Below are 26,893 nucleotides of genomic sequence, written 5' to 3' on the forward strand. Positions count from 1 at the left end.
AGCCTTTGGCCACTGTCTGTCCCCTGTGGACATGAGCTTGCTGTGTGTCCTGTGGGTGGATGGAAACTTGGCTGGAGGTGTGTAAGCAGCAGGTAATGATAAACAGGACCAAGGAGGTGGTGACGGCAGCGCTGGCCTTGCTCCTCTCCTGCTCACCCACTGCACACGCCGGGAGATGTGGTGCCAGGGAATATGTGGTGCCAGGGAAGATGTGGTGCCAGGGGGATGCAGGCCCTGCCCCACATAGCCCTCAGCACTGCTGGCTGCCCCACACTGAGCCCAGCTGTGTGCCACCATCACCACCAGTGGCAGGACATGGGGATCAATCACAGTGGTGCTGGCATCAACCATCTCCAACGCCCTGGGAGTGAGGACATTGTGCCCTGGGCAGAGCCGATCCCTCATGGCTGATGCTGTGGTGGCACTGAGGTGAACATGGCCTCACCTCTGGTTTGTGACACGCCAGCAGCACCAGCACCAAGCTCTTCTCCTCCTCTTCCTCTCGTGCAGCGGATGAACCACCTGGCACCAAATGATGGAGAGCTGAGGCTCCTCCAGCATCACCTCCTGGGCTCTGGGTCCCAGCAGTGCCCGGCTCTGCTCATCCCCATGGCAGCTGAGCTCACTGAGCTCACCCCGAGCCCAGGAGTGCCCCAGTACCCCGGGGGCACATGCCCCATCCCGCCCTGACTGAGCGGGATGTGGTGGGTGTTACCCATTAACTGCAGGAATTTCTGGGGAGGAGGTGAGCAGCCAGCGGAGCCGAGGGGCGACACGGGGCTCCTTAGACTTTGCTCTTGGCCTGTGTATAAAGGGCCGTGGTGCCCCACAGGCCACTTCGCTGGAGGGACGCGTGGATGTGGCATGTGGAAGTGGCACTGCCCTGAGTGCCCGGCCAGCCCCAGGTGAGCCGGGCCCTGGGCAGGAGGAGTCCCCTTCCTGCCTGCCCTGCCTGCCCTTGGGGTGGCACAGCAGCAGCTGGCGGCCCAACAGATGATGGCATGGTGCTCCTCAGCGGTGCCAGCGCTGCAGGGATCTGGGGGGACGGGGCAGCTGGTGCAGCACAGCTATGGTGACACGTGGCCACCTCTGCTCAGCCTCAGCAGGAGCCATGCTGCCCTACCGGACCGAGAGCCCCGTCCTGCCTGGGCGCTGCCCGGTGCGGGGAGGAAGGGTTGTGCACGGGCCACAGTTTGCCTACTGTCCCAGCCCCCAAGGTAGGTGCCCCCAGCCCTCCTCCTCCTCCTCTTCCTCAGCTCTGCTTCTGGCCAGGCGCTGTCCCAGGCAGTGCTGGGCCCTGCTCTGCAGGGAGATAACTGTGCTGTAACACAGCTGCTGTCTCTCCCCAGCCCTGCACCGGCTGCCCGGTGCCCACGGCTGTCCCTTCACGGTCAGCGCCGTGCCCTGCCCTGAGCACGGCTTCCCCTGCCCCGGCTCCCCCGGGCGCCTGCGCGAGGGCCGCGAGCGCTTCGAGCTGGACGCGCTCCCCTGGCAGGGGCACTGCCTGGGCTTGGACGAGCTGCAGAGGCCAGGTGAGACCCCAGGGGCGTGGGGGTCTCACAGCACCTGGGCTGGGGAACACCCCAGAGATCTGACAGAGGCGCCTGGGGTGCCAGGACTGTGGGGTGCCAGGCTGGGAGGGGAGTGCTGATGGAGACCCTCAGTGTCCTGGGAGGATGTGGGAAGAGCTGAGGGACAATGGGGCAGCTGGCACAAGGCACCGCAGGGTGGGAGGAGATGGAGGGGACCCTGGGACAGGTGGCATAGCTGGGTACATGAGCCCTGGGCTGCCAGGAGCCATGAGAGTGGCACAAGGCTGTAGGAGCCATGCCACAGCAGGAGTTTAACACTCTCTCTTGTCTTGCACAGAGTTCGGGTGCTGGGCCAGGGTCCAGTCCTTCTGTGTCTCCCTTCTAAAGGTGCCCCTGATGTTTGGGTTCCTGTACCTCTTCGTGTGCTCTCTGGACGTGCTCAGCTCTGCCTTCCAGCTGGCTGGAGGTAGTAGGGTGGCAGGGATGCCCGGGAACCTGGTGGCACTGGCAGAGCCAGCAGCCTGCACTCACATTCCCTTACAGGTAAGGTGGCGGGGGACATCTTCAAGGACAACGCCATCCTCTCCAATCCAGTGGCTGGGCTGGTGGTGGGCATCCTGGTGACTGTGCTGGTGCAGAGCTCCTCCACCTCCACCTCCATCATCGTCAGCATGGTCTCCTCAGGGTGTGAGTGTGCCCACGAGGCTGCTGGGGACCTGAGGCCGAGGGAGAGGATGGCTGGCTGGGCTCACCCTGAGCCGGGCCGTGCAAGGCTAGCAGGTCTGTCTGTCTGTCCGCAGTGCTGGAGGTGCGCTCTGCCATCCCCATCATCATGGGCTCCAACATCGGCACCTCGGTCACCAACACCATCGTGGCCCTCATGCAGGCTGGCGACCGCAGCGAGTTCGAACGGTGAGAGCTGCATGGCTCAGGGGACACTGCTGGGGCTGGGGGCTGCTCCTCAGGACCACCTCACACCCACGGGCTCCTTCATGCTGCACAGGGCCTTCGCTGGTGCCACGGTGCACGACTGCTTCAACTGGCTGTCAGTGCTGGTGCTGCTGCCGCTGGAGGTGGTCAGTGGGTACCTGCACCACGTCACCCGCCTGGTTGTGGCCACCTTCAACATCCGCAGCGGGAAAGATGCCCCCGACCTGCTGAAGATCATCACAGAGCCCTTCACCAAGCTCATCATCCAGGTCTCCTCAGCTGCTGTGTATGCCCCAGGCTGGTGGTGATGTTCCCAGCACTGGTGTCCCTTTGATGGTGGTTGTATCCCAGTGTCCCCAGGCCAGCAGTGGTGTCCCCATGCTGGTGAAGATGTCCCCAGCCTGTGGGTGCTGTCAGCCCCCAGGTGGCCTCTCCAACACGTGTGTTGTTGCAGCTGGACAAGTCTGTGATCACGGGCATCGCCACAGGGGACGAGAGCCTGCGCAACCGGAGCCTCATCCGCATCTGGTGTGGCCCTGCAACCCCACAGGTGAGGGGCCCGTGGCCCTGCTGGGACCACCAAACACTCCCACAGAGGATGGGTAAGGGCTGGTGGAGGACACTGTGGAGCCAGCTGTAGCCCACCTTCTCCCTGCAGATGGCCTCTGTGGGGCTTGGGCCCCCCCCAAACTGCACATCCCCTGGGCACTGCAGCACTAAGGGCATTGAGGTCCTTCACAACGTCACCAGGAAGAAGTGTGAGTGGCTGTGGAGGGCTTGGGCAGGGCTGGGGCACAGGGCATGGGGCTGGGGAGGTGCAAGCGGGGCTGGGGGTTGTATGTGTGATGGAGAAGTATTGGAGAGGGCTGGGAGATGTTGCACTGGGGTCCAGGTGTGGGGCTGTCTGCGGGGGCAGGTTGTGAGCGGGGCCGGGCCAGCCCCAGCCCCTTGTCCAGCCGTGCTGTGGGGCAGGTGAGCACCTCTTCACCGACACACCACTGCCCGACCTGGCCGTGGGGCTGGTGCTGCTGGCCGGGTCCCTTGTCGTGCTCTGCACCTGCCTCATCCTCCTGGTCAAACTCCTCAACTCCCTGCTCAAGGGGCAGGTGGCCAAAGCCATCCAGAAGGTCATCAACACTGGTGAGTAGGATGGGGACCACATTTCACCCATGGGCCACCCATGCCCATCTCCACCTGCCATCCTCAGACCCGTCCCTGGCTGCCCCTGGCCCCCAGGCCTGATGTGGCCGTGGCCATGTCCCTGTTTGTGTCCATGCCCTGGCCATGCCCTGGCAGATCTGCCACACCCGCTCAGCTGGCTCACTGGGTACTTCGCCATGGTGGTGGGTGCTGGGATGACCTTCGTGGTGCAGAGCAGCTCTGTCTTCACTTCGGCCATCACACCCCTGATCGGTGAGTCCCAGCCACTCCTCATCCCCTGCCATGTGCCATCCCCTGGCCTGTGGGTGCTAAAGCACTCAGAGGGACAAAAGGAGCTGTGCCTACCTGGGAGAGCATGGGGATGGCGCTGCCAGGAGTGACAGGGTGCCTCTCCCACAGGCCTGGGCGTGATCAGCATTGAGCGTGCCTACCCACTGACCCTGGGCTCAAACATTGGCACCACCACCACTGCCATCCTGGCTGCCCTGGCCAGCCCTGGGGACAAGCTGGCCAGCTCCTTCCAGGTACAGTCAGCCTGGGGCCGTGGATGGGCTGGATGGTGTAGGGGCAGGGCAGGGGCTGAGGATGCCCACATGCCCAGCCTGATGGGGATGCCATCCTTTCAGATTGCTCTGTGCCACTTCTTCTTCAACATCTCGGGCATCCTGCTGTGGTACCCACTGCCCTTCACCCGCCTGCCCATCCGCATGGCCAAGGCGCTGGGCGAGCGCACGGCCAAGTACCGCTGGTTTGCCGTGCTCTACCTCATCATCTGCTTCCTCCTGCTGCCCTCCCTCATCTTCGGCATCTCCATGGCGGGCTGGCGGGCGCTGGTGGGGGTGGGCGCGCCCTTCCTCGCCCTCCTCTTCTTCGTGGGGCTGGTGAACGCGCTGCAGGCGCACAGCCCCGGGCGCCTGCCCAAGTGGCTGCAGACCTGGGACTTCCTCCCGGCCTGGATGCACTCGCTGCAGCCGCTGGACCGTGTCATCACCCAGGCCACGCTGTGCTGCACCGACCGCTGCCGCAGCCCCGAGGGCTGGGAGGAGCCCGAGGGCCCTCCCCGCGACAAGGCCAGGCTGGGGCTGGACAACCCTGCCCTCTCCTACCCCGAAGAGATGCCCAGCCCCAGCACGCGGGTGGGCTCCCCTCGCCCGCTCCCGCACGGTGCCACACGGCTCTAGCTGGCAGTGCTCACCCGGGCTGCTGCTCCTGCGGCCGCTGGTGTCCCCTGTCCCTGCTCAGCTGTGTCTAATAAAGGGGGAGCGCTGACACCCCTGTGTGTGTCTCTTTGGGTCCTCCCTCTGCAAAGCCTGCTGCCACAGGTACCCCTCACACCATCACTGCTCAGCCCAGCTCGTGCTGGGGACACACCAAACACTCAGCTCGTGCTGTGGGGCACATGGTGATGATTCCACAGCTAAACCCTGAGCTCTGTAGCCACCTGTACTGAGCTGTCACAAGCAGCATCTTCTTCCCCTCACCTGGTCCCCAAAGGGCTGAGCTGGCAGGGTCCAAAGCGCCCACTGTGTGCCACAGCAGCATATCAGTGATCGAGGCACAGCACGGGACAGCCAAGCAAGGTCCTGGGCTGCTTGGTGCTGCTGAGCTGGGATCAGCAGGATGATGATTCAGGATGGTTGGGTTGCAGTGCCCTTGCACCACCAGGCACCCTGGCACGCGTGGCTGGAACTCTCCTGCCGTGGTGACCCTGAAGGGAGCCCTTTAAATGGCAATAACAGCTTCTCCCACTGCCCACAGATGTTTGGGTTCCTGCCAGCGATATCGGTCCACCCTTCCCTCCCTCCCTCCTTCCCGCCCGCCCGCCTCCGGACTTGGACCAGCAGAGCCAGCAGCGCTGCTGTGGGAGCCTCTCGGTGCTCCCCGCCTGTCCTGCATGCCCAGCCGGGCAACCACCAGGCCAGGACGACCTCACCACCAGACCAGGCCAGTGCAGGAGTGGTGGCAGCCAGGAGAACCCCCAGGGACTCAGCGATGCTGGGACTGCGCCCGCAGCCGCTCCGGGACCGGTGAGCAGGGTGGGGGAAAGCCCCATGGGGCTTCATCTGCGTGAGGGGCCGGGCCAGCATGGAGCCGGGCAGCGCCTTTCCCAACACCTCCGGTAACGGCAGCGGCACCAGCAGTGCCCCACACTCACCCGCAGCCACGGGGCTCATCTTGCTGGCAGCCCTGGCCGTCCTGCTGGCCACGCTGCTGGGCAACGCTCTGGTGGTGGTGGCCATCTCCACCAGCCGGGCCCTGCAAGCCCCACAGAACCTCTTCCTCGTGTCCCTGGCCTCGGCAGACATCCTGGTGGCCGTCCTCGTGCTGCCCTTCTCGCTGGCCAACGAGGTGATGGGCTACTGGTACTTTGGCGGGCTGTGGTGCAGCCTGTACCTGGCGCTGGACGTGCTGCTGTGCACGGCATCCATCGGGCACCTCTGCGCCATCAGCCTCGACCGCTACTGGGCCGTGACACGGGCGGCGCGGCTCAACCTGCGCCGGAACCCGCGGAGGGTGAGGGCCATGATCGGGGCGGTGTGGGCGGCGGCGGCCCTGGTGGCACTGCCACCGCTCCTGCGGCCGCGGCCGGCCGGGCGGGAGTGCCAGCTGAGCCAGGAGACCTGGTACGTGCTGGCCTCCTGCGCCGCCTCCTTCTTCGTGCCCTGCCTCGTCATGGTGGCCGTGTACTGCCGCATCTACCGCCTGACCGCCGGGCGCACGGCCGCCCTGCTCGCTGCCCGCTCCCCGTGCCCTGCCAGCGGTGACAGAAAGGTGTCGGGTGTGGGGATGCTGAGATGGCGCCGTCGGAGCCAGCACCAGAGCGTGCTGCTGTGCCGCCGGCGGCTGGTGAGGGCGAGGGAGCGGCGCTTCACTGTGGTGCTGGCTGTGGTGATGGGCGCCTTCGTGCTGTGCTGGTTCCCCTTCTTCTTCACCTACAGCCTGGGGGCTCTCTGTGGGCAGGGCTGCCGTGTCTCCAAGCCCCTCTTCAACTTCTTCTTCTGGATCGGCTACTGCAACAGCAGCGTCAACCCCCTCATCTACACCCTCTTCAACCGGGACTTCCGAGCTGCCTTCCGCCGGCTCCTGGCCGTCCCGCACCGGCACCGCTCCTAAGGACCCGCTGGGACACTGGGGACGTGGCCCCCAGCCCTGCTCAGCGTTCACAGCACCCGGCCACACCACAGGCCCTGGATGGCAGTGCCAGTGTGCAGCTCGAGGTGCTTCTGGAAATGCAGGATTGAATAAAACGGGACCAAACCCTGTGCCTGGGGCTGGCGTCTGCCTGCAGGGAGCCCAGAAAGCAGCACTGACCGCCAGCACCTTTTGTCACCCGCATCACCCCACACAGCAGTGTGGTGACAACTTGCTGAGTGAGCCCTCCCCACTCTCAGATGAATGTCTGTGCCCCCCAGCACTCTCCTTGTGTGGGGGATGGACTCCATGGCTCCTGTGAGGAGACAAAACCTCTCCGTGGCAGCGTCACCAGCACTGGACTGAGCTGGCTGTGTCACCACAGCAGCCCAGCCCGAGCCCTGTGCCTCTCTGTCCCCTCTGGGACAGCTGTGCTATGCCATGGGGGCTCTGTGAGGGCACACACGTACCCACAGTGGGGTACAAGGGCTGCAGGTCTGGCATGGAACGCTCCACATCCTGCTCGGGGACTGTTGTGGGATCTTGCTGCAGGAGGGAAAGCAGGAATGACATCCCAGAGCCAGAAAGGCTGTTCTCCCCTGGGAGAGTGTCAGAGATGGGATCGCATGGGAACAGGCTCCAGCACAGCCCGACGTGCAAGAGGCCACAGAGGCAGCTGTGGGGGGAAGACCCAGGGACAACCACATCCCCCTTGGGGGGCAGAAAGCGCCCCACACCCACCCTGCCTGGCTGCCTGCCTCGCTCTGCACAGACACCCGGAGGTCAGGGGCTGCTCCACTTCTTCAGCTTTGCTGCTCAAAATAGAAAATCTCAAAACATTGGACTTTCTCTGGGCTAAAAACAGCTGCTGGCGCCTGGGAGCTGGAGCTCAAGGAACACTGGCCCCTGCCAGCTCCCTGAGCCCCTGTCAGGGTGGGTGCTGGGCTCTGGGGGGATGGGATGGGATGGGATGGGATGGGATGGGATGGGACGGGGGCACTCTCAGCACTGAGGATCCCTGGGCCATCACTGGCCCCATGTGGGGAGGCTCATGGTGTGAGCTTTGGAATCAGCAGAGATTCCCAGTGGGATTGGGATGGGATGGGATGGGTCCATTGGGTTGGGATGGGATGGGATGGGATGGGATGGGATGGGATGGGTTCCAGTGCTGACCCTCAGAGGGGTCTGGCCCCGGTGGCTGGAGCTGCTCGGGCACTGCCCACGGAAGGAGCTGCCCTATCACAGCCACCCAGCTTCCCCTCCCGCAGCCGCCCTCCTCCTTCTCACAACCAAACAACATTTTGCTTCTAAAAATACCCAGACGAGGGCAACTAGTGGGGACACGGCCGGGTCAGTTCTCCCAGGGGCACCAGCCCTGTGGCAGCACCCACAGTGCCCTGGGCACACACCCTGGTGCCAACAGGGTACCAGGCACTGCCCATCCTCCTGGGCATGAGCACACAGCTCCCCTCCACAGAGCTGAAAAGCAGAGTGGCAGTGCCACACCTGAGCTGCTGCTGGGTCTCTTGGGGACATCAGGATCTTCTGGACACTGGTGGTGCTCCAGCAGTCTCCCGTTGTCCATGAGCCTTGTGAGTGATGGGAATGGTGCTGCAGAATGCCAGGTGGGAGGAAACAGAAAATAGCAACCCAAGGGTTAATGCTGGCAATGGATGGAAACAGAGTCATCTCATTTTAAGTTCAAAATAAACATGCTTTGGAAGGAAAGCAGCTCTAAAAGAGGAGCTCTCACACCATGAGCTCATCCCTCTAGGCAGAGTGACAGAGATTACCCCCAAGGTGTGGCAGGGCAAAGCATCCTCCTCCTAATCGCTGCAGATTCATACCCTGAAGATGTGACATCTGATTTCCAGTGGATGCTGAAGGGCACAGCAGTACTGACTGCAGGGACAGCGAGTGCTTGGAGTAATTTGTGTTATTATCATCCTCACTACAGCCTGGGGACATGAACCCAAAACCTCTCCTGCCGTGGGCCCAGGCTGCCACTGACAGACACCAGGGGAGGGACGTGCCCATCATCTCCTCCCTGCCTGGCCAGCACCAGCCTCACGCCTGCTGGGAAGGAGACATCTCCTGTGGGCTGGAGAAGGGACAGAAGCCATGAGAAGGCAAAGGTGATGTCCTCACCCCAAAGCCAGGAGCAGCACAAAGCAGGGCAGACACCACTTGGTGTAACAAGACTAAGGAGAGGTTTCGTGCTCAGGGCAGGCATTGAGGGATGCTCGAGCACAGGCCAGCTCTGCAGGGAAACCAGGTGTGCGGGGAATCAGGTGGGAAGAGGTTCCCATTGCACAGCTTTTCTTCAGACAAGGTAACGCTGCTGCTAATTTTGGTATAAGTTTTTAAAAATGGCTTTTAGAGAGAATAATTGGTGTAAAGAATTTGGCAGGAGTTCAAACTCCAGAACGGCACATGGGTCAGCTGCGCTGGGGGATGAGAACACCCAAACCTCCAGGGCAGCGGTGACCGCAGAAACGGGGCACAGCACTGGAGCACATCCCGTGACCGGGATGGACCGAGACACCGGGAAACACGCGAGGCTGCTCGGGCTTTATTGAGGCTGCGAAGGTGGGGAGGCTCCCCTAAACATGTCACTGGTTCGAACAGGACAGACACCGCGGAGACAGCCCCGCCCGAAGGACCGGGACCGGGACCGGGACCGGGACCGGGACCGGGACCGGGACCGGGACCGGGACCGGGACCGGGACCGGGACCTCCCACAGAGTCCAGAAAACCCCCTCGCTTCCACTGAGTCCCGACGCTCATTTATTTTCAACAAATCGGCCCCACCCCCCATAGACTAACCTATCACGACTCGTCTTGCAGCTGAGTGGCAGCTCCACGCCCAATCAGATGATGTGGGAGGCGGAGCTTCCCGTGTGGGCGTAGTTGACTCTCTCCCAATCCGTTCGCGGCTCGCCCTGAGTGACATCTCACCCTCCAATCAGCGCCCGTCCCCTCGTCGGGGCAGCCCTCCGTCGGTGGCCGCCGGATGACGTCACTACTCTAGCCCCGCCCCGCCCGCCGCACCTCGAGGGACGTACTGGAGGGTGGTGGTGCTGCGGAGGGGGCGGGGCTTCCTGGAGGGGCGGACCAATGGGAGCGCGGCGCGGGAGGAGCGAGGGCAGGCATTGGCCGGGCGGGGCGCCGTGGGCGGGGCGCGGCGGCGGCGGCGGGGGGCGGCGGGCGCGGGCCGAGCGCGGGGAGCGGAGCCGGCGGGAGGCGGCGGCGCCCGCGGGTCCATGGAGCTGGAGAACATCGTCGCCAACACCGTCCTGCTCAAGGCCCGCGAAGGTGAGCGGCGCCGGGCACCGGAGCTGGCGGGGCGGCAGGCCCGGGCTGCGGGCCCCGGTGGTGCCGCCCCGGGGCTCGGCCGGGGCGGTCTCTCCCGGGGCATCGCGGCCTTGGCGGGGAGCGGGGAGGTGGCGGCGCGGGCTGGGCACAGGCATTCGGCTCGCCCGTCCGAATGCCCGGTGCTGTGCTCGCTCCGGGGGTGCTGCGCTCCGTCCCGGGCGGCCTCGCCGCCTCCCCGGTGCAGATCGCCCCATCCGCGTCCCGCCGTGCCCGCTCCGGGGCTGCTCCAGCTCCCCCGGCACAGCGGACAGGCAGCTTTGGGTGCCGTAGGAGGAAAAAAAGTTAATTTCAGTCCGGTAAATGCTGCTTCCCACACACGGGCCGATCCCGAAACTGCGGCGGGGAGCCCCGCCCGTCCCGTCCCGTCTCGTCCCGTCCGCCGTCTTCACAGCAGCCCCGGCCCCATTGCGGGGCTCCCGGACCTCTGTCCCGGCCCCATCTCTGGGGCTCCCGGAGCTCTGTCCCGGCCCCATTGCGGAGCTCCCGGAGCTCTGCTCAGCCCACAGCGCTCCCGCTGCTCCGGGCCACGCTGAATTCCAGCCCCCCGTGTGGGATGTCCTGAAGATGCAGGGGAGCAGCCTCAGGAGGGGATGGGATGTCTCACACAGGAACCTGGTCCTTTGCACAGAACATCCGCTCCGGCCGGGCATCGATGAGTTCATTAAATCCCATTTGTGCTGGGGAAACACGGTCCCCCCTGCCCCGTGGGGTGCAGTTGGCCAGACCGAGCCATGCTGGAGCCTGAGAGACCCGCTGAAATCCACTTAGAGCGCTTTGGAGATTAGATTTGTGGGAGCAAAAAGCAGCAGAATTAAATTTGCACGGGCAGAAGCATTTCCAAGCTGCTTTAGAACCAGGCTATGTGTAAGTACTCCTGGCACAGTGACCGTGGTGGACCGTGACGTTCGGGTTCATCTTGGCGAGGTTTAGTTCAAAACCAGGGCAGGGTTTGGTTCAAGAAGCAGCAGGGTTTGTGACCTCCAGGCACGGGGCCCAGCCTCACACGGAGTGACCCAGAGAGAGACCGGCTCCTGTGGTGCCCTTGGGGAATGGAGTTTTGGCACTGATGCAGCACAAGGTGCTGGCCGGCTGCTGCTCCTGTTTGCAGTCTGCAGGCAGGAACAGCCCAGTGTCACCCTTGTGCCAGGTGGTTCTGGGGCTGTGAGAGCCACAGGTGGCCATGCTGCCTGTCTGTGGTGGCCACTGGGGTAAGCTCAGACAGCTCCTGTGACAAGACAGAGCTGCTTTGCAGGCCAGAACCAACAGGGCTGAGTTCTTAGCTCCAGCCCAGCCTTTTTGGATCTTCCTAGGTTGGTGTGGGAGTGCAGAGCTGAGCTGGAATGTGCTGTGGGGCTGCTGACGACCAACCACGGCATGACCATGCCCTGTGTTTGGTGTGGCCCAGGGAATTGAAGGATCCCTGTCCCCCTTGCCCTAACAGAGGGACAACAGACCAGCTCTCATTCACCACCCAGCCCTGAAGCTTGCTCCTGCTGAGCTCTGGGTGGAGGCAGCCCATCCCCAGGCCAGGGGTGCTGGAGGTGGCTGTGCAGGAGCCCAGCTCCCCTCTGCCGTGCAGGGAGGGCGGGGGAGAACCGCGCGTGAAGGGCGCTGGAGCCTCCTTTCAAAGCAAACAACTCAAGGAAATGCAACCTCCGGGTGCTGTGGGGCTTTGCTCTGCCTTTCCTTGAGCTCTCTTGGGGTGAGGATGGCCTGTCCTCCCCTGCCCTGGTTTCGCTGCCCCCATCCGCCGCATTGTGGCTGACACGAAGGTGTCTGCGCCGCTGGTTTCTTCCAGCCCTGCTCACCCTTGAGTCACTTCCTTCCTGAGTTTGTACAATCGTGCGGCCCAGCTGCTGCTGCTGCTGCTGCTGCTGCGGGGCAGATGCAGTGCAGGGACCCAGGGGCTCGGACCTGGGGCTGGAACCACCTGGGAATGACCAGGATGGCCCCATCCCACCTGGTTCTCCGTGTTGTGTCTAGGGTTTGGGGCTGAACTGCATCTGCAGTGGAGGAAAGTGTTATGAGGGTGTTTCTCAAGAGCTGATAAATTATGTTCAACCCCCGTGTGATTTCAGAAGGCCGGGCCTTGAGCCCAACTCTTGGCCCGACCATTTTGGCAGGGTGATTTAATGAATTTCCAAACAGAGGTGGGAAATTGTGTGTGTTGGCACTGGGAGAGCAATCCCTGGAGGTTGGCTGAGCCCAGCAATCGCTACTGAGTGCTTGCTATGATGTAAATTTTTTGGTCTATCTAGAAGCTTTCCCACCACTGGGCATTGACTCCAGCAGCTGAAGCTGAGGTAATACTTGGTTCTTGGATCCGGATTTTCTGATCTGGCTTATCTCTGGAGAAAGGTGGGAGTGTCCCCACTTCAGAGGTGGGAAACTGAAGCGATGAGCCCCAGGCAATGTAGCGAGTTGTCTGTGGAGGCAGGATTAGAGCAGGAATTCCTGTCTCCCAGCTTCATGTCCTCCATGTGAGAGCCCCTCCCTGGAGTAGGCAATCAGTCTGGAATGAGTAGGTGGCATTACTGCAGCACGAAGAGTTTCACACCAAGCAAGGCATGGCCTGGAGGGGTGATTGGCTATGCAGAGGTGCTGGGGACAGGCCTGGGAGCCAGGAACTGCTGTGGACACTGGTGGGATTCTCCCATCATGGAACGTCTTCAAGTTCTTGTTTGGGATTTGTTCAGCAGCCAGAGGTTGGTCTGTCCATTTCCAACCGAGGCTCCAACCCTTTGGTCCCACCAGGAGATGGTGTCACCACGTCATTCTTGTTTTCCTTGCCTGGACTTGGAGGCAAGGCTAGGGTGCAGCCAGACACCTTTGCTTCCTGACTCATGGTATTGATTTTGTGTGCCCTGCAGGTGGTGGAGGAAACAGGAAAGGCAAGAGCAAGAAATGGCGCCAGATGCTGCAGTTCCCCCACATCAGCCTCTGCGAGGACCTTCGGCAGAGCCTGGGTGAGATGCAGGGCTGGGTGGGAGGTGTGCACCCCAAACTGAGTGTCAGGGGCATACAACAGGGCAAATCCCAGCCAGGATTACTTGGAGTGCAGAGTGTAGGGAAGAAATAATGGGTGGGTAAGTGGCTGATGATGTAGCCACACACCTGCAAGGCTGTGAGGAGCTTCACTAGGGGAACATCACCTTCTGTGTCAAACAGACCTGCTCCATGCTGCAGGGCTTTGGAGTGTCACTCTGGGGTGCCTTTGCAAAAATAACAAAGGTCCTGTTCCCTGTTTTCCCTGGCTGCATTCAGCTCAGCTCCATAGACCTCAGCTTCTAACATTGAAGCGGTAAACATGGGTTCTTGCTGTGTGGAGTGGATGGGAACTGGCGTTGAGCAGGGCTTGGCCTGTCATTTTCATTCTGTACTTTGTACTCTTCATGGTTTTAATGTTGTTTGTGCAGCAGGCTTGGTCCTGAGATCATGTGAAATTGTTTTGGGGCACAGAGGGTGCAAGTGCTTTGCTTCCTGGGAAGTGGAGAGCTTGTTTAAGTTTTCAGTCTGGATTCAGCTGCCAGCTGGAGAGTGGCACAGCGCTGGCCTTGTTTCAGAGCCAGTGCCACTGAAACCAATGGGTTTGGGAGGTTTCTGCAGCTCAAATTCCCAGTTCTGCCCTGCCCAGGTTTTCCAGTCCTGGCAGTCCTTTGGGCCCCATGGAACTGTGGTGCTTGGAGAACCTCAACCTCACTCATCCACACTGTAACCCTCAAGTTCACAGCAGCCCAGTGCAGGCTGTCCCCACCTCCCTCTGCCACACAACCCATGCACCATCTCTCAGGACTGTAACTCTGTGTCAGATGTGATTGTATGGTGACTCCAGCCTTGGATTTGGTGCTGGCTTCCTCTCTGGAGCAAGGTCTCAGGGCTGAACAGGGCTCGGGCTTGGGCTCTCCTTGCAGCTCCCATCTTGACCATCCAAATCCCTTCTTTGACTCGCAATGCTCTCAGCAGAGCTTTCCCTGTGCTTTTGTCCACCCTGTGCCTGCAGCCACCCTTCCTGTGGCTGTCATGGTGTTTTCAGCCCTGAACTTCACCCGTTTGCCAGCGCTGAGTGCTGGTGGTCTCTGTGTGCTGTCCTGCTATCTGGGACAGTGACCTTGTGAAGATTTGGGAAGCAAGTCCCTCTCAGCCAGTGGCTGTCACCACCAGTGTCTCACTTCCCCTCGGAGCGGCACGTGAGAAGTGCTCTGGCCCAGGTGCCAGCAGTTTCTCTTGGTTTTCCCATGGTAGAGATGACCCTGTTCCTTGTGCTTGGGCACCCTTTGGCTGGGGTGTCTTTCTTTCCACCTCATAGTCTCTGGAAAGGCGTTTCTTTCCTATTCCAGAGTCTTGGCAGGACTGTGGGCATGGTGGGCTGGTTGCCCATTGCAGAATTAAGCTTTTTGTGCCCTGACCACAGGGAGTAACCTCGTGTGAGCCTGGGCAGCGAGCAGGGCAGCTGAAAGCTTCTGATCTCGCCGACAGCAGATTCTGGTCCTCCCCAGCTGAAGGGAACTCCTTCCCCTGCAGACACAAGGAAACCGGCTGGTGCTGTGGAGCTGGTGAGGCCACCTCCTCCCCCAGCACAGCCTGCCTGGCTCTGCACTCTGCTGCACCCTCAGGAAGCTGCAGCTTCCTCGGGAGAAACTGCTGCACAGGGAGGGGAGGGCTGGGAGTACCCAGCGCTGGGATCCCCTGGGCGGCTGCACATCTGCTCTGCAGGCAGCCCTGGTGGCAGTGGCTGTCACAGAAATGAGTTCTGGCCTGGGATCAGACGTCTCCTGAGTGGAAGGGGGGGAAGAAAGCAGAGAACCGGAAGTGCTCTGGATAGTCAAAGGCGTTTGTGCATGGGCTGCCAGAGTTCAGAGAAGGGTGGGAGGAATCTGCAAGAGTTGATGTACGAGTAAGTGGCTGTCCCATGGAGAGGGGAGTTCTGACTGCTGTGTGCACATCAGGAAGGCATCTGTGGGAATGGTGCCTCCCATTTTGATGCTGCTGCTTCCAGCAGGGCCTTTGGGAACAGAAGTGGTTTGAAGGAGTCATCAGAACAACTCTTGGCTTGGAAGATCTGCCTTGAGATAAGCTTGTTGTGTTCCTCATGTTCCCAGGAAAGTTGTGTGTCTGGAGAAGTTGGTTGATCTCTGTGGAGAGAGGAGAGAGCCTTTAGGCAAGCAGCTGATATGGAGGTCCTTTGCTAGGAACAAGAGGTTCAGGCTGAACAGAGCAGCAGGTCAATCCTCTTTCAGAGAGGAGCATCTTCCATAGGGGAACATAAAACCTCAGCGGTGTCCCTTGTCCCACTGGGTGCGCTTCACTCTCCTGGGAATCTCAGGCTGGTGGCACCTGTCAGCAGCCCAGCTGAGGACTCACAGTACCCCCAGTGCTGCCTGGGCTGGGGCTGCTCCTTTGGGGTTTGTTGGGGTGACCTTGCCCTCGTTTGCAGAGCGGGACTACCAGAGCCTGTGCGAGAAGCAGCCCATCGGGCACATGCTGTTCCGGCAGTTCTGCGAGACGCGCCCCGAGCTCGCGCGCTGCGTCAAGTTTCTGGATGCTGTGGTAAGAGCAGAGCCCATCAGGCTTCAGTGGGGGAGGCAGGGATGTTCCTGACACCCTGGGCACTAACTGGTTGGCTGGGTACTCCTGGGCAGTAGGATTTTCCTGTAGGAAAAACCCATGAGTCAGAGCCCAGATAGGGCTGGGCCTTTGCTTAGGGAGATATCTGCTGGAGATCTGGTTTTCAAGGAAAGCTTGGGAAACTTTGGGCAAAGGGTGTGGCTGCTCCACAGCTGTTGCCCAGTAGCAAGGCTGGAACTGCCCCTCACACTGCTCTCTCCAGGCAGGGTACGAAGTGGCTCCAGATGAGAAGAGGAAGGAATGTGGGCAGCACCTGATTGAAAAGTACTTGAAGCCAAACGTGAGTAAGAGGGTTGTGTTTGCTGCCTGCAAGGGTAGAACAGGTGGAATGCCAACAGCTGACATTGCCCATGTCCTGCCACAGCCAACATGCTGAGCCACCCCACCACCTCACAAGCTGCCACACTGCTTTGCCCACTGACCCTAAAGCAGGACCCTTGTGCTCTGCTCCCTATGTCTGACTCCATCCCTTTATCCCCAGAGTGAGGACCACGTGCCTGAGGTTCCCTCCCAACTGGTGGATGCCTGTTGTGAGAGGCTGGAGCAGGAACCTTCCAAGGAGCTCTTCAAGGAATGCACTAAGTAAGTTGGAGGGCTGGGCTGTGCCTGCAGGTCACACATGGCACGGGGATGATCTGCAGCTGACTCACCTTGTGCCCCTGGTCCCTTCCTCTGGGAGAGTGAGAGCTGCTGCTGAGGCTGGGGCCTGGCGAGTTTTGGGCCAGCAGTTTGCAGCCAGCTTCAGAAAAGCAAGCACAAGGATATCTAGGGCTCTGGGAACCACAAGCTGCTGCAGAAACCTCTGTCAGTCCTCCCAGCTGGAGCTGCCATTTGGGAAGACCCTGTACCAATGCTATGCCCAGTGTCGTGCCAGGATCTTGTTGGCTCCTGCCAAGCTGAGCCCATAGCTGCAGTGTGAGCCAGCTGTCCTGTCCTGCCTGTGCAGCAGTGGCTGGTGTGGTTGGGTCACTCTGGCTGTTCTGCAGGGCTCTAAGGTCACCTCTGTTCCCATCACAGAGGCAGTGGCCGAGGTCCCGGCTCCAGGTGTGAAGCGGAAGCTCTTGGGCAAGCCAGGCTTGCAGCTCACCCCTCCCTGCACAGTAGCTGGAGTTGTTGCCTCACCGAGAGCAGGGCTGTGGCAACACGTTTGCTGCAGTCTTCTGGGGAGCGGGGTTAGCTCGGTGTGTGGTAACCAGTGCCGTGTCTGAATGCAGAGCCTCCGGGCTGGGCCCTGCCTGCTCTTGGCAGGCTCTGAAAGGGGAGAGCCCATCCGCTCTCCTTGGTGCGTGCTCCCAGTCTAGACACTGTGTCTAAGGCTCCTCACTCCGCTGGGCAGCCCTGGCACAGCTCTCCAAGGCAGTTAGCTCGTTGGAGCAGGATCCCCTGTGGCCTTTTGTGCTGGATATTCACTGATAGTGAACAGCTCAGCGCCTGCTGCTGAATGTTGCTGGCAGCTGATTACAGCCTGTGTGCACGTTTGCCCTGTGAGCAGAGGGGCAATTGCAGGGTCCCATTGTCCCCCTTTGTCCTGCAGCCCTGACTGATGCCAAGAGGGCACAATTAGCAGTGCCAGCCGGGTCCCAGGGTGCTGCATTTGTCACAGTGGTACCTCCAGCGCACCTCCCTTTGCACCAGGCTCGGCATGGAGCGGGGCTGTGTGGGTGATTCTGCACCAGGCTGGGTGAGGGATGGCAGAGTCTTTTGGGGCCGTTCACCTCCTCTTTCCTGGGGCTGCTGGCTGTTTCCAGGGCTGTGACCAGCTCTCAGGAACCGTGCTGGCTCTGCTCTCTCCTAGGCTTATCCACGACTACCTGAGCGTGGCTCCCTTTGCCGACTACCTCGACAGCTTGTACTTCAACCGCTTCCTGCAGTGGAAATGGCTGGAAAGGTAACGCTCCCCTCACCTCTGAGGAACCTGCACCCTCCTCTCACAGCCTCCCTGAGGGCTCCCTGGGGCTCCTTCCCATGCTGGGCCCCGGCAGGAACCAAGAGCCTGGCCTTTACTGGCACCAGCAGCAGCCCCAGCCTTGCTGGCTTCACGGGGAGGCAAGGCTGGGTTGGGCAGGGGTTTGGGGTGAGCCACAGTCTGTCAGGCCAGGGCATGGAGCCCTCTCACTGCCACATCTCACTCTGGTTTCCTTTCCGTCACAGGCAGCCAGTGACCAAAAACACTTTCCGCCAGTACCGCGTGCTGGGTAAGGGCGGTTTTGGGGAGGTGAGTAACCACTGCTTCCTCTGCACTCAGGGCACCAGGCAGCCCCATTGCCTGATCCAGAGGCACATCTGGGCTGGCCATCAGGGTGCCACCAGCTGCTCCAGCGCCTGGAGGCAGGTGCTGCTGGCTGTGGGGCTCTGTGCTGGGCTGTGTTTTGGGCCTTCTGTGACTTGCCAGCTCTCTCTGAGAGGCAGGAGCTCACCTCTGTCCAGAGCTGGAGGTGTGGGAGGTGCTGGGTGGCGTTGGTAGCACGAGCCCTGTGGTGCCTACTGCTAACTGGGCAGTCAGGTCAGTTCCCTGTGCTCCAACAGGGCAAACTGCACTCCTGAAGACTTCCTGCCAGGCTTCCTTCTGTTTATGGAGTGGCCTTCTGTCTTCCTGTGCACCAGCCATGCTGCTGCTAAAGGTGTTTGAGGCATTAGAGCTGGCTCCTGCTTCTCTGTAACATCTGGAGCAGCTGTCACTGTCACTTTGCTTTGACAATGGGCTTCTTTGCCTTCCTGTGCCCCTTCCTGAAAGCAGAACCTCTGGAAAAGGGAGGGTGCTGAGCCTTGTCCTCCCTCCAGGTGTGTGCCTGCCAGGTGCGTGCCACAGGGAAGATGTATGCCTGCAAGAAACTGGAGAAGAAAAGGATCAAAAAGAGGAAGGGAGAAGCCATGGCCCTGAATGAAAAACAGATCCTGGAAAAAGTGAACAGTAGGTTTGTAGTAAGTACATAGGAATTGCTCTCACTTTGCTGCAATGCTGGATTCTTCCTCCAACCAGCCAGCCTGGCAACTCTGTGCTCCTCACCTGCTGTGGAGAGGCAGGAGCAGGCTCTGGTGCAGGGTCCTGCTGGCTGCACATCTCTCACAAGGCTGGGGTGTGGCAGGACCTTTACTGCCTCTACAACATGCTGTGAATGCCCCCAGAGTCAGCCCCAAACACCCATCTGGGTTACAGTCACCTTTGTGACTTTTGGGACACAAGTAAACAGTGGGAACTCTCTCCAGACAGTGATCTGGGGAGAAGCCCAGCCCTGAGCTGTGTGATTGGGAGCTCTGCCTTGGTGCACTGAGGTGTGGAAAGCTGAGCCTCCCTTTGCAGAGGGTTCATCAGATGAACCCCAATGTTGCTGTTGAGTGCTGCCTGCCCGTGGGGGGAAGCAGCTTTGGCTTGGGGAAAGCGTCCTACCTGAGGAAAGCTGGGGGTGTGCTGGGACTGCTGGGTGCTGCCATGTCCTCCCTGGGTTTGCACAGTTCCTCCTCTGCTGGCAAAGGCCCAGCCCTGGGCCTGTGAGTTGCTGCTTGGGTGGCAAAGTGTCCATGGGAGTGTGGGCACCTCCCTGTTCCAGCTGTGCCTTCTAACAGCCTTTCTGCCCTGAATTGCAGGTGAGCTTAGCCTATGCATATGAAACTAAAGATGCTCTCTGCCTAGTGCTGACCCTCATGAATGGAGGGGACCTCAAGTTCCATATCTACCACATGGGAGAGGCTGGTTTCGAGGAGCCCAGGGCAGCTTTCTATGCTGCTGAGATCTGCTGTGGCCTGGAGGACTTGCACCAGGAGAGGATTGTGTACAGGTGTGTGCTGCCTGGGCCCTGCTGGGAGAGCTTGCAGGGCCTGCAGCAGTAAGAGGGTTCCTGCTGCTCTCACCAGCCCAGCTGGGTCTGTCTGCTCAACAAAATAACCTCAGGCTTGAAAGCAGCACAGAGCTGAGTGAGAGGAATCGGGAACAGAAAGCTGATCTTGTGGGAGAAAGGGAGACCTTAGCTTGGCTTCCTTGTGCTGGTAAATGATCGCCAAGAACAGGATGTGATCGTGCTGTGAATGGCTCAGGGCAGGCACTGAGCTCCCTGGGCAGTATTGACACTAGAACAAAGGAGGGTAGGCTGCCCCAACGTGCTCAAGAGCTGGGGAGGAGGGAAAACAAGTGGATTGACTGTACTCACGGGGGCGTGATGCAGTGTTAGGATAGCATGGCTAAACACTGGCCAGGAAGTCCCTTCTGGTCCTTCCTTGCCCTGGGGCAGGATAAGCAGAGAAGCCTCTGCTCCATATTAAGTTCTGCACCTGCAAAGAGGGAACCATCCTCAGGCTCAGTGCAGAGGGTTGAAGGTTGTTGTGTTCCACCTCTGCCCAGGAGGGGAGAGCTTGCAGGGTCAGCTCTGGGACAGAGGGTGAGGGGAAGGTTATCTGTGTGCCTGAGGCAGGGGCATTGCATCCTGAAGTTGCTTATCCTTATCTGTGACTTGTTGAGATGTGGCTGTTGCTCGTGTCCCTTGCTTTGAAGGCTTCTTGCTAATCAAGTCCCTTCCATCCTAGGGACCTGAAGCCAGAGAACATATTACTGGATGACCATGGTGAGTGCAGGGGCAAGAGGAGCTGTGAGCCTGAGGTTTTCTTACTCTGCTTGAACCAGGGTTACCCTGTGTTTTTGGCAGCTTCAAACACTGCCCCATGGCTTTCTCCTGTTAACTTGTCCCCTCCTCTGTGCAGGACACATCCGTATCTCAGACCTGGGACTGGCCGTGCATGTGCCAGAGGGCCAAACAATCAAGGGCCGGGTGGGGACAGTTGGCTACATGGGTAAGTGACCCTACTTTAAGCAAAGAGTGGTTCCAAAGCTGTGCTGTCCCTGCCCTCACCCATCCCTCACCCGTCCCTCACCCATCCCTCACCTGTCCCTCACCCATCCCTCACCCTGCTCCCCACAGCTCCGGAGGTGGTGAAGAACGAGCGCTACACGTTCAGCCCAGACTGGTGGGCTCTGGGCTGCCTGGTGTACGAGATGATCGAGGGCCAGTCCCCCTTCCAGCAGCGCAAGAAGAAGATCAAGAGGGAGGAGGTGGAGCGCCTGGTGAAGGAGGTGCAGGAGGAGTACTCGGAGAAGTTCTCACCCTGCGCCCGCTCCCTCTGCACCATGGTACGTATGGCTGTGCAGCCCTGTCCTTTCACTGCACCATGGTACGTATGGCTGTGCAGCCCTGTCCCTTCACTGCACCATGGTGTGGCTGTGCAGCCCTGTCCCTTCACTGCACCATGGTGTGGCTGTGCAGCCCTGTCCTTTCATTCTGTGCATCATGGTATGTATGGCTGTGCAGCTCTGTCCCTTCCCTCTGCAACATAGTGTGGCTGTGCAGCCCTGTCCCTTCACTCTGCACCATGAAGCCCTGTCCCTTCCCTCTCTGCACCAAGGTGTGGCTGTTCAGCCCTGTCCCTTCATTGTGCACCATGGTGTGGCTGTGCAGCCCTGTCCCTTCCCTCTGCACCATGGTGTGGCTGTGCAGCCCTGTCTCTTCATTGTGCACCATGGTATGTATGGCTGTGCAGCTCTGTCCCTTCCCTCTGCACCATGGTGTGGCTGTGCAGCCCTGTCCTGTCACTCCCACCACTCCTGGGCATGCAGCAGCAGAACACTGGGGCTTCTCCCTGGAGCAGCTTCCCTTTTTTCTGATAAGGCAGCACAGGAGGATTCAAAGTGCCTTCATTCCTTGCCCAGCTGCTTAGCCAGCCTGTGCTCTCCCTAGAACACACTGCAGGAACCCAGGGCTGCTCCTGCACAGAGCACCCTTCAGCCTGGACACTGATTTCCTTTGTGTCACAGCTCCTGTGCAAGGACCCCTTGGAGCGCCTGGGGTGCCGAGGAGCTGGGGCCAAGGAGGTGAAGGAACACCCTCTCTTCAAGCACCTCAACTTCAGGAGGCTGGAAGCCGGCATGCTGGACCCTCCCTTCAAGCCAGATGTAAGTGCTCATCTGTTCCTGACCTTGTCAAGGGAGGAGGGAGCCCTGGCATGGAGAGATGGGGCCCATCCCCTTCCCTGCACCTGGCAGAACAGGGGTCAGCAAGCTCTGGGCTGCAGGGAGAGGTGGCCTTGGCTTAGCCATGAGCAGCAGTTGGAGGTGGTGGCATCAAGGTGGAGCCTGGCATTAGAGCAATCTTTGTGCTGCATAGCCCCAGGCCATCTACTGCAAGGATGTGCTGGACATCGAGCAGTTCTCCACGGTGAAAGGGGTGGAGCTGGAGCCCACAGACAACGACTTTTACCAGAAGTTTGCTACAGGGAGTGTGCCCATTCCTTGGCAGAATGAGGTGGGTCTTTGCTCCTGCTTGTGCCCACCATGGCCAAGGACAGTGTCCCTGTGTCCCTGTGCTGTCCCCACTGCTCTCATGCTCTGCTGGGCCCTCGGTGATGGGCTCCATGTGGCAGTTGCTGCAGCCTTCCTTTCCCTCTTCCAGATGATCGAGACAGAGTGTTTTAAGGAGCTGAATGTCTTTAGCACAGATGGCACAGTGCCCCCAGACCTGGACTGGAAAGGGCAGCCTTCTCCACAGCCCAAAAAAGGGTTACTCCAGCGCTTGTTCAGCAGACAGGTAAGGGTTTGCCCAGCGTTTCCTCCCCAGCCAGTCTCCCAGCAACAGTGATCCTGCTCCTGCCTGTGCCAGGCAGGGCTGGCAGGGAGGTGGGCACGAGAGGGCAGTGAGCAGTTTCCCCTAGTGCTGGGTGGCCAGAGCCCAGAGCTTTCAGGGGCACCTGTGCAAGGAGCCCTTGTCTGGCTGGCACTCCCTGTGCTGGGGGAGTTAAGGGGGCTGGAAAGGAGTGTGCTGGCTAAACATGCTGGAATCACCCAGGCAGAGGGATGCTGAAGACTATAAAATATTTAATCATCTCCCTTCTGACATGAATAATACCATCTCTGAACAAGTCCTTGCTCTTGGAATGGGCTGTCTGGGCTCCCCAGAGCACTTCTGCCAGATCTTGAGCCAGGCAGAGAGCAGCTCTTTTGAGGGATGAGGAGAACAGAAATGTCTTGCAGCTGCTGTGAGCTTGTTTGTCTGCCTGTTTCCTCTGCCTGGGACAGTCTTTGCCTTCTTTCCAGGCCTGGCAAAGCCTGGGCTGCTGCCTCAGCAGCTGTGTGCAGCTGTAGGACTCCAGCATGGTTGGCTCTGGACCCAGTCAGCCACCTGGTGCTGACTCCTGCTCCTTGGCAAGCTCCGAGTTGTGCTTTGCAGTTCAGTGGGCTGCCCTAGCCAGAGCCAGCTCTGGGGATACCCAGCCCTTCCCCAGGCAGCCAGGACCTGCCAGAGGATGGGCAGCTCTTTGTAGAAGGGGTTGAGCTGTGATTTCCCACGTGTTTTCTCTTTCCAGAGGTGAGCAGTCACTCCTGGCTGCTCTGCTCAGGGAAATACCCGGTGGCCCACGGACATGGCAAGATCTGGGAAAGAGGAGTGTTATCCTTCAGTGCCTATTCCCTTCCCCTGGCAGAGCACAACCTGCTTGTTGTTCTAACTGCCCCCTGAGCCACTAATCCAGCATCCCTGCTCTTGCTGCCTTTGTGGGGGAGGCCTTGCCCTCGGCTTGAGCCAGAGTTGCCCCTGCACTGCCCCTGCACTGCTGGGAGTTCTGCTCCCAGGGGGCTCTGGGAAGTTCCTTTCACTCCTCTCCGGATGTCCGGGACACACAGAAGGGTTGAGAAACTGTGAAGGGTTTGGCATTGCCCCGTGCTCAGACTCCCATTTCAGCAAAAAGGGCTTCAGCTGTTCTCGTGGCCAGCTGAGCCCTGAGCGGGGCCGAGCGTCTGTGCTGGCACTGAGCTTGTGTCCCTGGGTGGCTGCAGTCCCTGGAGCCCAGCTTCTCGCAGCTTCTGAGCTAGCCAGCTGTGTGCTCACCAGTCTGCCTGCCAGGGGCTGAACCTCCAGATGCAGCTGGACTGTTCTCTGCAGTCTGGGGGGTCCCCTCCTGCCCCTTGCCTCCATGTAACGCTCCTGCACACAGGCTGGGAGGGAACCTGGCCCGTCCCTGCCAGAGGGCAGCTGCAGGCTGGGTTGTGTGACCATGCTCACCCTCTGCTTGCTGTGCTCCTCTCTCCCTCCCTCCTCCCTCCCCTTGCCCTTGTGACTTCAGGACTGTTGTGGAAACTGCAGCGACAGCGAGGAAGAGCCCACCCGGCTGTAGAGCACAGCTCATTCTCCAGCCCCCGGGACCCCCCGGCCTCTCCCGAGTGCCCAGCCTGAAGGACACGGTCGCAGTGGCCCCACAAGGTGGATTTGTTTACAGTTTTATACGTCTGCATGTGAAGACTGTGAGGATGATTCCAAGGCTGGCAGCCGCACACGACTCGGGGTTGAGGCGCCTCTGACCGCGGGCGAGCCCCGAGACAAACCCGGACGCTTCCAAATCTGCCCCTTGGGATGGTGCTGGTGCTGCTGCCGCTCCTGCCCCGGGCCCAGGGAGGAGGGAGGGAGGGGTGGTGCCAGCGTGGGCCGAGGCCAGGCTGGAGCAGCTCTGCTGACACATTCCACAGTGCCCGAGTGGCACTGCAGGTTGGATGTATATTTATATATGTCGGTCTGTACATATCACATGTTGGTTTTTAGTCTATGGGTGGGGGCCGGCACTGCCCCCACCCTGTCACAGGCACAAATGTCCTCCTATGGGAGGAGTGACTGTCCCAGCTTTGTTCCAGGGAGTCCTGGACAGAGGCCTTCTGTGCCTTGAGGTGTCTAAGTCATCTTTCCTGGACCTTTCTGGCCGTGCTGAGGTGTCCTGGCTCCAGCGGAGTCCCTTGCTCAGCCTCGAGGCACAGGAAAGGGCTGTGCCAAAGCGTTCCCCATTGTGTCCTGGCAGCAGAGTGTCACTGCCTTGTCCTCGTGTCCCTGTCTGCTGGAGCCTGCTGCCTCCTGCCTCATCTCACATGTGCTGCCAGCTCCAGGGAGCTGATCCCGAGCCCCTCTCCAGACCACTGGCACAGCTGGACAGAGCCAGTCTGAGCACCTGCTGCTGCTGTGGCCACGGGGTTAGTCTGATCCTGGCACACTGCAGGGCGGTGGCAGCGCAGTTCCACCAGCTCTGTGCATTCTAGAGGTGTGGCCGTCCCCAGGCCCAGCTCAGTGGTGGAGGAGCAGACACATTAAGGACTCTGCTCTCAGGGAGCAAAGCTGTGATAAAGGGAATGTCCCTCCCGGGGTCATGTGAAGCTGTGACCCAACAGTGAGTGGGCTGGGACCAGCTTAGTGTGTGTCCCCAGGGGCTCTGGGCAGCCAGCACAGCTCCTGCACCCACGGGCAGGTGCCCTCTGTGGGGAGCAGCGTGGGGATCAGCCCACCTCTCCATTCAGCTTGTCCTGTCCCCTCTTGTGTACACTTGTCCCAGCTGTGTCCTGAGCAATAACTTGTCCCTTTTCTGTGTGTGTGTGCACACGTGTGTGCGTGTGCTGCTGCCTCTGCTCATTCTGAGCCAGGCCCCCCAGGGGGGCTGAGCACCTACTTGGACCTGTGGTATCATTTGCTTGCCTTGCACTAAAGTTGGAGAGTATTTAAATTTTTAACCTTTTGTTAAGTGTAACGATTTGCTGTGCCTTGTATTGCTCTCATGTCATGGGGAGGCTGTTCTGGGCCATACAGGGTTGGTGGCTGTAAGAAGGGGAGTGGGGACCTTGTTCCTGGGCTGCCATGGGCTCTGCTGGTTCCTGTCCTGCAGGGAAGGGCTGGGGTTGCTCTCCAGGGTAAAAAGGCTGATGCTGGCAGAGCCGTGAGTCGCACAGAAGACCCTCAGTGTCTTTGCTGCATGTTTTGAGTCACTGAGGGCACGACAGGCATGAGGCCTTGTGCTCTTGGGATGCTGTGGTCCCCTCTGGGACATGTCCATCCCCAGCACAGCTCCTCCTGGGCTGTGCCAGGTGTGCTGTGGGGCCAGCACAGAGTCCTGCTGCCCTCTGGTCATGCTGAATTACTGCTTCAGGGGGACCACCATGAATGGGAACGCAGTGCTTCTCCTTAGCCCAAGGAACAGCCCCTCCAAGGGGAGACTGTGCCTGGTGACACGGAGTGAGGGTCACAACGGTCACCAAGGGTGAGGCAGTCAAAGGGGGCAGCCTGGTGGGGGACACAGGGTGGGTTTGGGGTCCGGGGCTGGTGGCAGCGGTGACAGCCTCGTGCGCAGCGCGGGGGGGGGGCCGCACGCAGCTGCACCGGGATGAGAATAGCAAGTGAGGCTGGGTAACCAGGGAACAGTTGCCATGGGAGCGGGCCGAGGAGGAGTTCTCACACTCAGAGGGGGCATCTTGGGGTAAAATCCAGGCATTTGCTGCAGCCGTGGAAGGAAGGAAGGCAGGCGGGGGGATGGGAATGCTTGGGCATTGCTGTTCCCAACACACCAGCTGGGATGCTGGTGCTGCCCTCCTGGCACTGCCTGGGTCATGGCACCCTGGCACCAAGGTCCTGGGGCCACCAGCGTGTTCGTGTGTCTGTCACATGTTCAGCGTGGCTCTGGGGCAGAGCTGGAGTGTGAACAGAGCCGTGGCAAGCCCTGAGCAGGACAGGGAAGTGGCTCTGCCTCTTTCCACCTGCCCAGTGGTGCTCCAGCACTTGGGGGGGTGTCTCATCCCCATCCCTGTCCTTGATGGGTGTAGCAGCACGCAGGTGAGGGGATGCTGGTGTGTGTCCAGGGCTGGAGTGGGTGGATCTGGACCCTGTGGACACAGGAGAGCTGTGGGGTCCTGAGCAGTGCCCGCCGCTGTGGGGCTGTGGCAGCAGCTCCGCGCACCATTTTCAGGGGTGAAGGATGCTCTCAGCTGTTGCCTGGGCAACGGCTCCTCCTCCAGCCCACCATGTGGCTCGGGGAGCGCTCCCCCGCCTGCCTCCCCCCGCTGCCGAGGGGAGAAGGGGAAGGGGAAGGCAGCTCCCGGCCCCCGGCGCTGGCGGGGCCGGAGGCCCGGCTCCCTTCGCCCGCCCCTGCCCTGCCCTGACGATGCCCGTGGGCCCCGCCGTGCCCCCCGTCCCTGCGGTCCCCATGCCCGAAGGGACCACCGCGGCCCCCCCGCATGGCCGCAGCCCCCTGCCCGCCCTGGGTGCTGCTGGGGCACCCGCACAAGCACCGAGCCGGCAGAGCCCGGCTGCCGTGGCCGCGCTGTGAGGTCGGATCGCAGGAGCTGAGTTCCAGCA

The 26,893-nt window shown here is 60.7% G+C and overlaps 3 protein-coding genes across 4 annotated transcripts; all 3 read left to right on the forward strand.

Moving 5' to 3' along the window:
- Nucleotides 1-973: 973 nt before the first annotated feature.
- SLC34A1 (solute carrier family 34 member 1) lies at nt 974-4,875 on the forward strand. The gene is made up of 12 exons (XM_054287946.1): nt 974-1,217; nt 1,350-1,532; nt 1,870-1,998; nt 2,076-2,219; nt 2,333-2,444; nt 2,536-2,731; nt 2,917-3,012; nt 3,121-3,220; nt 3,435-3,602; nt 3,759-3,875; nt 4,023-4,147; nt 4,250-4,875. The coding sequence occupies exons 1-12, from the start codon at nt 1,070-1,072 to the stop codon at nt 4,802-4,804; spliced, it is 2,073 nt and encodes a 690-aa protein (XP_054143921.1). The 5' UTR covers nt 974-1,069; the 3' UTR covers nt 4,805-4,875.
- An 833-nt stretch (nt 4,876-5,708) lies between these two features.
- LOC128944732 (alpha-2Da adrenergic receptor-like) lies at nt 5,709-6,737 on the forward strand. The gene has a single exon (XM_054288147.1). The coding sequence runs from the start codon at nt 5,709-5,711 to the stop codon at nt 6,735-6,737; it is 1,029 nt and encodes a 342-aa protein (XP_054144122.1).
- A 3,258-nt stretch (nt 6,738-9,995) lies between these two features.
- GRK6 (G protein-coupled receptor kinase 6) lies at nt 9,996-25,278 on the forward strand. Of its 2 annotated transcripts, none has more exons than XM_054288228.1 (16): nt 9,996-10,070; nt 13,001-13,096; nt 15,565-15,677; nt 15,958-16,035; nt 16,237-16,337; nt 17,551-17,643; nt 17,907-17,970; nt 18,537-18,677; nt 19,341-19,531; nt 20,274-20,311; nt 20,448-20,537; nt 20,666-20,874; nt 21,556-21,693; nt 21,905-22,042; nt 22,190-22,324; nt 23,856-25,278. In XM_054288228.1, the coding sequence occupies exons 1-16, from the start codon at nt 10,019-10,021 to the stop codon at nt 23,904-23,906; spliced, it is 1,728 nt and encodes a 575-aa protein (XP_054144203.1). In that variant the 5' UTR covers nt 9,996-10,018; the 3' UTR covers nt 23,907-25,278. The 2 variants fall into 2 exon arrangements, with proteins under 2 accessions (XP_054144203.1, XP_054144204.1); XM_054288229.1 differs by having other exon boundaries at nt 15,962-16,035.
- Nucleotides 25,279-26,893: the final 1,615 nt, after the last annotated feature.

Source organism: Melozone crissalis, unplaced genomic scaffold, assembly GCF_028551555.1.
Source record: "Melozone crissalis strain CALT ecotype California unplaced genomic scaffold, PUWL_Pcris_2 ptg000061l_1, whole genome shotgun sequence".
Classification (NCBI taxonomy): domain Eukaryota; kingdom Metazoa; phylum Chordata; class Aves; order Passeriformes; family Passerellidae; genus Melozone; species Melozone crissalis.